Genomic DNA, 12130 nt, shown 5'->3' with positions numbered 1-12130 from the left:
GTAATTGTATGCTGTAGCATTAAGATTTTCCTTCACTGGAACTAAGGGGCCCGAACCATGAACAGCCCCAGACCATTATTCCTCCTTCACCAAACTTTACAGTTGGCACTATGCATTGGGGCAGGTAGTGTTCTCCTGACATCTTCCAAACTCAGATTTGTCCGTTGGACTGCCAGATGGTGAAGCGTGATTCATCACTCCAGAGAACGCATTTCCACTGATCCAGAGTCCAATGGCGGCGAGCTTTACACCACTCCAGCCAACGCTTGGTATTCCACATTGTGATCCTAGGCTTGTGTGCGGCTGCTTTGCCATGGAAACCCATTTATGAAGCTCCCGAACAGTTCTTGTGCTGATGTTGCTTCCAGAGGCAGTTCGGAATTTGGTAGTGTGAGTTGCAACCCGAGGACAGATGATTTTTACGTGCTGTGCACTTCAGCACTCGGCGGTCCTGTTCTGTACCACTTCGCGGCTAAGCCGTTGTTGCTCCTAGACAATTACAGTGCGTACAGTTGACCGGGGCAGCTCTGGAAGGGCAGAAATTTGACGAACTGATTGTTTGAAAGGTGGCATCCTATGACGGTGCCACATTGAAAGTCACTGAGCTCTTCAGTAAGGCCAGTCTATTGCCAATGTTCATCTATTGAGACTGCATGGCTGTGTCCTCTATTATATACACGTGTCAGCAACGGGTCTGGCTGAAATAGCTGAATACACTAATTTGAAGGGGTGTCCACATACTTTTGTTTGTATATTGTGTATAATCCAAATATGGGATTTGGCCTGTCTCTGAAACAAATGGAGGCATTGTAGAGTCCAAATGCTCTAGGGAGGCTCTTCATCTGTCTTGAAATCAAACGTTACTTTGCCTCTATCCACCACTAAAATCAATGGAAGGTCATAATGTTTATCTATAATAAATCAGGTTAAACTAATCAGAAAAAAAAGAGAGATGTGGTAGCTAGAAAGTTATATGGATGGAAGAGAAAAGACAAATAGACAGACACAGGTTTAGTGACACTAGTACATCTCTCTTTCCTCTCTGTTTAGTGAGTCTACACATTGATCTTATCTAAACTTCAGCTGAAGTTGGGTCATCTAGCTCTTCTTCTACATTTGACTAATGCACAGTATTTAACAATTTGTCTAAGTTACTCTTGTGCACAGGAGTGCCCAAATGCACTGTTTCAAGGGAAATATATGGATTGTGATTAAGAATAAATTGTGATACAAATTGTGCAAAACAGCAATGTATGGTGTCTTCATTGTTTTTTCAAATGGGAAGTCTATCATAAATATTTCCTAGACCTCTCACATTAAAACATACAGAAGATAACACTGTTTCTGTAATTTTATGAATATCATTTTGAAATACAAATATAGTATTTGCACAAGAATATAATTTTCATACCAAATGGGCTATTTGGGAAATAAATCAGCGCCACAAGCAGAAACTCTCCCACACAGACTAAAGTGCTTACAAACTTGGGCCACTTTGGTATGATGCAACTTTGCATACTACCACTGGAATGATGGCAGAGAATAGTAGAACTTGCTGGTTGTACTCCAATTCTGTGCTAGGAATTTATCCTTGAAATATCAACTGGTCGGTTGGTCTTTCATGAGTTTAAGTCCCTCAGTCAGGCACTCTAAATGTAGCTCAGTCCAGTTTTAGAGAGAGAAGCCATTGCTTATGTCAGGATGTCCTGCGGATCAACTTTTGAAGTGAAAACTGCCAGGGTCTCCACCAATAAAACTGTTGAACTTCAGTGAAGGAAGTCTGAATAATTCCAAATAGATTAACCTCTGGTTCTCTGAAAAGCCATATAGTGCTTCTGAAAAAAACTCCCCAGGGCTGACAGTCTGGTGGATGGAAGGTGGGCCCACAGAGCTCTGAGTGACAGGAATCCCTCCTGCTCTGCTCACATTGGGTCAGGTGCGCTGGATCTAAGATGTGACGACTGCGGATGGAACACATCTGAGAGCCTTGAGGAATGTCTTGTTTTCTGGCCAAAAGCAGAAACACAAAAGAAAGGTAAATATTTTCTATTCTCAGTACAAACTGAGCTGTCCATCAGTAGTGGTGTGTGGGTAACATCATTGGGGAAGCCAAGCCAGGAAAAAAAAAAATCCCATATTACAACCTATTGTGTTGTTTGCTCTATAACCTGTTAGGTCTATATTTCAGTGTGAAGGCATATGAACTAAGGCCGAGACAATAAACTTTTGTTTCATCACAAAACCGGAGAACAACATATGTCCACAAAACATATTGCATGTAACAAACAGTTACATGACCTAGCAAGTTAATGTTTGACATTTTCGGACTACTAAACAACTATTGGTTACCGCAAGTGTCAAAGAAAACAGGCACTGCCTCCACTATTCCAGCACCATTTCATCATCTAATCACCTAAGTCTAATACATTGACAACTAAAAGATACCAAAAACGATCTAGTCCAATCAACGAAAGCTAAATCTGATGTGGCTGTACACGGTCCTGCTTGCTGTCGGTCTGTCTGTAAGTGGAAAAAACATGTTGACTCACCCTACCTGTTGAAAAATGCCAATGCCATCCTCTTTCATGTTGCCTAAACGGTCTATACACACTTTTAGTTTTTGTTGTCCTAGGTTACTAAAATGCTTGCTCGCTAGCCTAACTTTCTTTCATGAGCAACAATGTGCCAGGCCAGCTAGTTAACTACATATACATTAGCTAGCGACATGTTGAACTTCCATCCTCTCAGGCCAGGGGCTCAATGTATGCATTTATGGTTTGATCAGAATCACCTTTATAATCATTGGCCAATACAGAGATTTAAGTAAAACCACAAGCCCAAATCCCTATCTCCATCCATGGCTAATTTAGGAAAGGGACAATTTTAGCTAGCTAGCTACCGGAGGACAATGACACAATGAGTTATAACAATTCAAGTTATGTCGATGTTGTTTGGCTTCATATGTGATAGGTACAAACTGGCTTCCCTTGACACTGTTTTTTGGTGCGCCAGGACCATTCACAGCTGAACTCACTCAGTTTAGCGCAACGTGGATTGGTTATTATTTTATTTAAATAATGATCAAGGGAGGCCAAATGCTCGCTGCCTTCCCTTGCATTCAATGCTACAGACGGCAACAACGTCATACTCTTTTTGATCAGACAGCATAGATGGGCTACACATACAGAGACAGAGGGGCGCTGTTTCGTTAACTTGGATACTTCCTCCAGTAAGATATGTTCAGCCTCTTGCGAATTTAAGGAAATTTATGAAACACAGAGACAAAATAAATTATTTGTATGTTTTTTTCTTGGTCATTTTTTTTGGGGGGGGAAGCCTGGCTTCCCTTGGCATCCACGAATACACGCCACTGCTGCCCATATGATCATTCAACTACGCACAAAGATCCAGTTCTACAAATGGCCTGTGGTTCAAAATGTACCCAACTATCATACTTGAGTAAAAGTAAAGATGTCTTAATAGAAAATGACTCAAGTAAAAGTGAAAGTCACCCAGTAGAATAATTGAGTAAAAGTATTTGATTTGAAATATACTTAAGTATCAAAAGTAAATGCAATTACTAAAATATACATTAGTATCAAAAGTAAATGCTATAAATCACTTCAACTCCTTATATTAAGCAAACCAGACAGCATGGTTTTCTTGTTTAAAAATGTCCGGATAGCGAGGGGCACCCTCCAACAGTGGCATAATTTTCCAAACAACGCATTTGTGTTGATCGAGTCTGCTAGATCAGAGGCAGAAGGGATGACCACGTGTTCGCTTGATAAGTGTGTGAATTGGGCCATTTTCCTGTTCTGCTAAGCATTCCAAATGTAGCGACTTCTTTTGGGTATCAGGGAAAATGTATGAGAGTAAAAAGTACATATTTTCTTAGGAATGTAGTGGAGTAAAAGTTGTCAAATAGAAATAGTAAAGTACAGATACCCCCCAAAAAACGACTCACTGTACCTGTCTTTGTCAGGACTAGCCTGTGTCAGCTGATCTGTCAAGCTGTTACTGTTCGTCACATCCAGCGTTGGGGTAAGCCTCTGCCTCCTGGCTCTGAAACATGTACTGGAACACATGATTCATGGGGGGATTGGATACTACTACAGATAACACTGACCAGTACTATAAACCAACTGCAGAGAGGCTACATGCACAGCACACACTGATTCATAGTCCCAAGAAGTGAGGTCAACTGTTGACAAGTTGGTTTTACCATTACCTGCCTTTGTCTGTCTAAAGCCAGTCATTTATGGCTGACACAGTAATGGTCGTCACCAGTTACCACAGACAAAGTCAAACCCAGCCGATTTCTACAATTTATCTTCTTAAAATCTGATTTGAAACCTAATCTTAACTCTAACCTAAACCACGCTGCTAACCTTATATGAAGACAGAATTTTACGATAAATACCATTTCAAATTTGTGGCTGTGGCAACTAGTGGAAAATCACAGTAACTCATAACTTGTGTTGACTTTACTGACTGGTTGATTTCACTGAATATATATATAACTATATATAAACTATATAAATATATATATATAACTAAACTTCAAGATATAATATCTGGGCAGAGCTAATTCAAACACCATAAACATATTCTACTCACTGATTTTAGGTTGGACTCCATATCATTAAAGTTCCACTCACTCAAGGGCAGGTTGAAATTGAATGGCTGTAAAGACAGAACAGCGTCATGTCAGTATGAGCTCTTATCTAGTGAAGAGAAACTTCACATGGGAGCCATTATGCCTGTTTCTGCAGTAACGTTGTTTCCCCCAAGCTTCAGAGTGTCCTACTCACATCTATGACAGCAGCGGTGGGCTCCACGCTTTGCTGGTGGGTCCTCAGGAGAAGCTGCAAGTCCTCTAGACTCATGTCCACATTCTCTACAGCATCAGGTACTTCTGGTCTACAACACACACACCATATCACACTACTTGGGCTTCACTTGAAAACAATACATTAATATGTAATAAAATAAAACAATATAGAGCTGTTTATCTGTGAGTGTGTGTGGGGGGGGGGGGGGGGGGGTGTACCTTTCCAGAGCAGGTCTCTTGCTCCTCCTCTCTGCTCCAGACCCTCTGCCCTCCAGGACGGACTGTACCATGGCAACATGGAGGACAGGGGGTTCAGAACACACCTCGCAGGAGCCCAGTGGAACACCATCCCCCCTGCCTCGCACCCCTGGGCTCACTGGTTCCTCTTTGATAAGCATCATACACTTATCCCTGTGTGGGGACAGATACACAGCATTCTTATCGGTTTATATCAGCCCTGCTGAAAAAGGCTAGATACTGGATTTTTTTACTTTGGAAATCACTACAGGATAAAAGGTGATTTTGACCTTTGATCCTCACCTTGTCTCCTCTGTTTGCATTTGAATGGCCATGTTGGTGGGCTGTGACATTTCCGTAACGTCTGATATGATTGGTCCTCCTGTCATTGCACTATTGGAGCAAGAGGCCGTTTCTGTAGATGGCTGTAGAGAAGGAGCAGTAAGAGAGTTTGATTAAAGATTTGTGAAGCTCACAGCCTGACAATCACTGTGCAGTTCAAAATATAAAGGGCTTTATTTTATGATAATCATAATGTCCCAATGCTAAATGGAAACTATAAATGCAGTACAACTAGCAAAAAGGTAGAGTGGGTTCTCACCGACTGGATATAGAAGGGCTCATGCAGGGACTCCATTTGGTGGCTATGGCTGAACTTAGAGGCTGGAGGTGTGGTGGAGCCAACATCCAACATGAGGGGACTGGGGTGGCCATGCATCACCATGAGGGGGAATATTGAGAAAACAATGCGAGTCAATGGAAATACTCTTGTGCAATGACATGCCATGGAACTGACAGAGCCATAGAGAGTCGTGTCTGCTCGTCTTTACTGGATGAGAGCCAAGGATAAGGGGAAGTAACTGCAAGGGTGACTAAGAAAGCAGTGGTAGTTTTGAGAAACTAGCTTGGCTTGTGTAGAACACGTAGACCTTAAAACACTGAATAACCCACTTGCAGGGCACAATGACAACATGAATTGTATTGTAGAACACAGCTATGCCACAGTGATGAACGTGAATGTCCAGTTAATGTAGTCAGTTGTGATTGTAAATCTTTAGGTGTTATGGACATGACAGTTGTAATTCAGTCGTACAACTGAATGCATTCAACTGAAATGTGTCTTCCGCATTTAACCAAACGCCTCTGAATCAGAGAGGAGCTGCCATAATCGACATCCACGTCTTCTAATGGCCTTGCTCAGGGGCAGAACGACAGATTTTTACCTTGTCGGCTCTGGGATTTGATCCAGCAACCTTTTGGTTACTGGCCCAATGCTCTAACCACTAGGCTACCTGCGAACATATGAGTGTTGTATGTGACTGTGCCTTGTCCTTCGACTGATTTGTTCACACGGGTCACACAAGCTGACAGTGCATTTCTCTTAGAGGATAGAGGGTCATGCGCCCTGGTTAAGTGGGGTGGTGTGGGTGTGAGAGGATGGGAGGGGGGGTGAGTGATTGTGTGTGTGTGTGTGTGTGTGTGTGTGTGAGGGGCTTAGAGCTCAGTAGGTCTGATTCAGCATTCAGCTCCATTCATCTCAACTGTGATTGTGCAGCTCATCAGCTGACCACATCCCGCTGAGCTGGCCGTTCCCACTGCAGTGTTTGTGTTACTATTGTCGATTTGTTAGTATAGTGTGTTGAGTGTATGTACATACAGGTGTGTTTGTGTGTGTTTTTGAGTGCATGTATTGTTAATCTTAGCCTTTGTGTGTGTACGTGTGCGTGTGCGTGTGCGTGTGCGTGTGTGTGTGTACACTACAAAGAGAAGCAGTATACTCACAGCTTTCTCTTCATTCCTACAGTGCTGGGTGCGTTTGATTGCATCTGGCTGAATAGGAACTGAATCAGCTATAAAGGAGCAAAAAACAGAATGATGCAGCACAAAGTCTCTCTAGACAGACGGGTTACCTCTTACAATGTACCGCGGTCTGGGTTTCTGAGACTAGCACTAGCACCAAAGTAACACACTGACTCCTCCCCTGTCGCTCGCTCTCTAACACACACACACACACACACACACACACACACACACACACACACACACACACACACACACACACACACACACACACACACACACACACACACACACACACACAATTGTCATGTTTGTTCAGAGGTTCTCACCTTGTTCATTACTTTCTGCTGCTGGGTGTGGTTCTGTCTCAGTGAGACCACCTCTCTCCACAGCACCTCATTCTGCCTGGAGGAGTAAGACAGACCACTGTGACATTCACCACTTCATTATCAACCCCCTCACTCACCACCCCGCATGTGTGTGATCTATGTGTGATTAAATGGTGTGACTAGGCAATGATCTGATTTCAGCCTGTTCACCCTGATGTGTCATATCTGAGCGCTCAGCCAAATGTCATCCACCTATTCCAGATCAGACAGAGACATGTGACAAGATCACCTGTACTGCACCTGACCAGCACACCGGACACTACTATAGGGCGCAACGGTCAGGTGAGCGGCTGAATGTTCTCTTCAACCAATGGAGACAATAGACCAAACCATTGAAACATACAATGAGGCTAGGGACAATGCATGGACTACTGAGGATGGACTACGAGTTGCTTTGACTCTGTTGCATATGGCTTACTATGATTCGTAATATGTTTTGTCCCAGTTCAGTGCCTCAAACTAAATTTCATTAAACCAGCTACAGTACTGTATTGATTTAGCATGTGTCATACATTGTGGATATAGTTATGATTGATGCGTTGTATCAGCACACTGTTCTTCCTACTTACTGTTTCATGTCTTGCATCTGACACTCCATGTTCTCTTGTTGACTGCGCAGCACCTGCACCTCATACAGCAGCTTACTCAAGTCCTCCTGTCGTACTTTAGTCTCTTCACTCTTCACGATGGAGACCTAAACACACACACAGAGGTCTTACCATGTGTGTGTGGGTGTGTGTTTTATTTCCTAGGTTTCTGTCTCACCTTCCTCTTGATGTGCTCCAGCAGGTGTTCGTGGCCTTGCAGGAAGTAGAGGTGCTGGAACTCTGTGTCGTCTCGCTCTGGCTTCACCAGGCCACTCTGCTCTATGTTCACCACCTTCCTGAAGCCATCTGCACACCAGTCCACAGTTAGCGGCACACAACACACACCTCCAGAGGCACAAACACTCAAATGAATGCCTATGCTACAGTACCTACACAATACACAAGTCATTCCTACACTATTCACTTCTAAATACTGCTAAATATCCGAGAGGGTCTTTATTCTTTAGTGATGAGGAGAGGTACTCACACATGTTGAGCTGACGGACAAAGCTGGCCATGTTGTTATGTTTGAAGTATTTTGGCAGCACCTCCTTGGCAAATCTTCCCTGGTCAAAAACATGGAAGCTGGTTCCAGTCTGAGGGACAGAACCAGAATAGGGGTTTGTGTTTAAGTTCTATGGACCACTGATTGGCCATTGACTACCTCAATTCAACATTCAGAACCAGTTTCCCAGACACAGATCAATGCTTTTTAGTCCAGGACGTTAGTGTCAAAACCATAATAGGCTCAGTCCTATAAATCATGTCAAGGTTGCTCAAATAGGAAGTCTTATTTGCTTTACAACAAGAAGTCCATATTAAAATCTTTACTTTGCATTTCCTAGTTCTTTTTGAAAAGACTATCTGGAGTCGAGCAGACAGGGGAATCTTAGCCACTTCCCTTTTTAATTTCTTAGAATTTAAGCATGCTGAAATGAAAGTTGAGGGAAAAAACATTTATCAGTAAGCTGTACACAACCTATTTCACAGTGAATCAATGACAAGATTATGCACTTTTGTCACTTAGTCAAAGTCCAGTAGCACAGGGGTAATCAACCTAGGGTCAGCGAAAATATTTTTTTGAAAATTCCCCCCCAATGTCTTTATGAATATTGCTAGCAACAACAGAATGAATACATTTTCAGTAGAAAAGAGCAGCATGTCTTCTTTCTAATGATGACAACTTTATTTCTTGACTTGGATATAAAAGAAAATGCCAACCTATGGCTAATCTTTGTTTAACAAGCGAAACAGCTGCTATAAGTGAAAATGTGTTACCTTTCTAGCTCAGTGTTGGGGAGTAGCCTGGTGAACTACGTGTAGTTCAACTACTTGGTGGTAGTTGAACTAAATTCAAATCTTGGTAGTGTTTTAGACATTACTTTTTTGCCATGTAGCGGTGAAGCTATCCTGCCTTCACGTGCTCAACTTTGTTTCATTCTGTGCTTTTCGGTCACTGTGCAAGAAAAAGGTTGAAGAGCCCTGCAGTGTCACATTATTTTAGTGTTAAAAATAGGTTGGCCAAATTATGTTAATATATCTGTCCCAATACGAGTCCAGCACACAAAATCAGCTAATGATCATGATGAAATCATTCTTAATTTTCTCAAAGATAGCTACTCACTGACATTTTGAGGACTCTGTAAACGAGATTGTGGAGTCTTCGGCATAACAGTATCAGGTACAAAAATAAAGATGTCGAGGGGTGCTTAGTGTGTGGTCTCACCACTCCTTCATAGACACAATGCTGACATACTAGTCATTATTTTTATGACATTTTCCATACTTTTATAAAGGGAACGAGACAAAGGCATTTTCTAATTTCACTGATGAATTGCAAGTGTCGAGTTAACCAAAGGTTTAAACAGATATCTTGTTTTGTTAACCCGGGTATAAATGGTCACCAATTGATTTGATGTTCAAACATAGATCTATCCTTGAGTAATAGACAAGTAGAATCTTCACTAAAATAGACTTCTCTATCTTGTCATTTCTATCAAACACATGAAATATATTCCACTGTATGAAAGACCGCTAACTCTCTTTAACCAACCAGAAGTGTAAGTCCTTCAGGTACTCACAGCACTCCAGCAGATGAGATGGTTGGTGTCCGGGTCCTCGACCAGGGTCCACAGTTTGGTTAGGAAGGCAGGCACATTACTGGCATAACCCCCATCCACACCAATAGAGCCAGGAGATTCCTGCATGGCTGTGCTTCAGTTGGATGAACAAACTGTTATTAAGAATGTGTATGAGAGAGTGTGTACGTGCCCAGGTCCTACTCCATTTCTGAGCTGCTTTGCTGCTGACTCTCTCTGGACTACTCATTCGGCCATATCAGGCCCTGTCATCCCCACAGGCCAGCGTCAGCACAAACCTGCCCCTGCAGCGTCACCATAGCCCTCCAACACAAAAGACCCCACTGGGGAGCAATACAGGCCATCACAAAGCCTAAAATAATACCACACTGTCATGCCAAACAATAGGAGCACCAGCACAGGAGCGCTGGTGAGTACGTGTGTGTGTCCAGATATAAACACTCCTATAAGAACAACTTTTCAGGACCAGTTCCAAGAGGAGTCGTTGTCTCAAAGACCTCACATTCATCACAATTCATAAAGGCCATGATTACACCAACCTACACTCACAGACTCATCTACACTCAGACTCATCATAGCTCAAGGACAAACACAAATATCATATAACCCTTAGAAAGAGTACATTGTACAGTATGTGGTTTGTAAGATTTTTGTATCAACAACCACTGGTTTTGTGTCACAATTTTTCGAGAAATTTGTTTGCGAGGTTGTTTGTGTCATTGAAAAATCTGATAAAATAAATTTAAAATCCTGGTCAGAAATAAATTAGTTCCTATTTGTGACCATGCCATTTGAATTCTTATTTGCATCCCTGGAGAATGCAAATTTTATGTATCTTGATCTGTGGTTAGTCACATGACAAATACACTGAACAAAAATATAAATCCAACATGTGAAGTGTTGGTCCCATGCTTCAAGAACTGAAATAAAATATCCCAGAAAGCTTATTTCTCTCAAATGTTGTGCACAAATTTGTTAACATCCCTATTGGTGATAATTTCATCCACCTGAAAGATGTGGCATATCAAGAAGCTGATTAAACAGCATAATCATTACACAGGTGCACCTTGTGCTGGTGACAATAGTCCACTCTAAAATGGGAAGTTGTGTCCCACAACACAATGCCACAGATGTCTCATGTTTTGAGGGAGCGTGCAATTGGCACGCTGACTGCAGGAATGTCCACCGGAGCTTTTGGCAGAGAATTTTATGTTCCTTGTTCAACCATTAGCCGCCTCCAACTTAATTTTAGAGAAATTGGCAGTGCATCCAACCAGCATCACAACCGCAGACCACATGTAACCACACCAGCCCAGGACCTCCACATTTGGCTTCTTCACCTGCCAGATCGTCGGAGACCAGCCACCTGGACAGCTGATGAAACCGTGGATTTGCACAACCAAATAATTTCTGTACAAACTGTCTCAGGAAAGCTCATCTGCACACTCGTCATCCTCACCAGGGTCTTGACCTGACTGCAGTTCGGCATACTCACCAGACATGTCATCTATTGAGCATGTTTGGGATGCTCTGGATTGACATGTACGACAGCGTGTTCCAGTTCCTATTACCTTATATGAACTGGAACTGTTACGTCTACTCCCACTCCTCCCCTCCAGCATTCGACTTTGCCGGTATACTAACCACCGGTCCTGGGATTCATCATTACGCACACCTGGCATCAATCATTACACACACCTGCACGTCATCATGATACTCACCTGGACTCCATCACCTTCCTGATTACCTCCCCTATATCTGTCACTTCCTTTGGTTCTTTCCTCAGTCACTATTGTTCCTGTGTTTATGCGTAGATGCTGCTGTTATGGTGTCTCGTTTGTTGTATTATTAAATGTTTCACCTGCTTCTCGACTCTCAGCATCTTTGTTACAGTAACTCAGTAAAATCTTTGAAATTGTTTAATTTATATTTTTGTTCAGTGTAGTTAAGTTTTTTAGGTAAACCATTTTTTAAACATAAAAACAAATTATGAAATATAAATTAAATCAAGCCTATAATTGGGAAAACATGTGACATGATTAAACAAAACTGAAGGCAATTACAAAAAGAAACACCAAAGTGCAAAACATCAAATCAAATTATTTTGGTCCATACACATATACATGAATGGAAAATAGTAACATGTAAATGTTTGACTTATATTTAAGGCTGGCATATAGGCTA

The 12130-nt window shown here is 42.1% G+C and overlaps 1 protein-coding gene across 1 annotated transcript; it reads right to left on the bottom strand.

Annotated features, from left to right (window-relative positions):
• Positions 1 to 251: 251 nt before the first annotated feature.
• LOC110494892 (heat shock factor protein 1) lies at positions 252 to 10425 on the bottom strand. The gene is made up of 13 exons (XM_021570224.2): positions 9929 to 10425; positions 8335 to 8443; positions 8026 to 8153; positions 7830 to 7954; positions 7201 to 7276; positions 6854 to 6921; positions 5673 to 5772; positions 5375 to 5496; positions 5054 to 5245; positions 4815 to 4923; positions 4621 to 4686; positions 3973 to 4077; positions 252 to 2006 (listed from the first exon to the last, which is right to left on the bottom strand). The coding sequence occupies exons 1-12, from the start codon at positions 10052 to 10054 to the stop codon at positions 4018 to 4020; spliced, it is 1281 nt and encodes a 426-aa protein (XP_021425899.1). The 5' UTR covers positions 10055 to 10425; the 3' UTR covers positions 252 to 2006; positions 3973 to 4017.
• Positions 10426 to 12130: the final 1705 nt, after the last annotated feature.

The sequence above is a fragment of the Oncorhynchus mykiss genome, chromosome 2, assembly GCF_013265735.2.
Source record: "Oncorhynchus mykiss isolate Arlee chromosome 2, USDA_OmykA_1.1, whole genome shotgun sequence".
Taxonomy (NCBI): Eukaryota; Metazoa; Chordata; class Actinopteri; order Salmoniformes; family Salmonidae; genus Oncorhynchus; species Oncorhynchus mykiss.
The sequence above is the reverse complement of the archived record's forward strand: the minus strand, read 5'-3'. Positions and strand labels throughout refer to the sequence as shown.

Bases quoted from the DNA above. Each gene is read 5' to 3' on its own strand.
- LOC110494892 (XM_021570224.2), bottom strand. From the start codon at position 10,054: ATGCAGGAATCTCCTGGCTCTATTGGTGTGGATGGGGGTTATGCCAGT. The intron at 8,154-8,334 runs GTGAGTACCTCT...ACTGGTGTGCAG, and splicing joins TGTCCGTCAGCTCAACATGT to ATGGCTTCAGGAAGGTGGTG. The intron at 4,687-4,814 runs GTGAGTAGGACA...CTGTCTTTACAG, and splicing joins CCACCGCTGCTGTCATAGAT to CCATTCAATTTCAACCTGCC.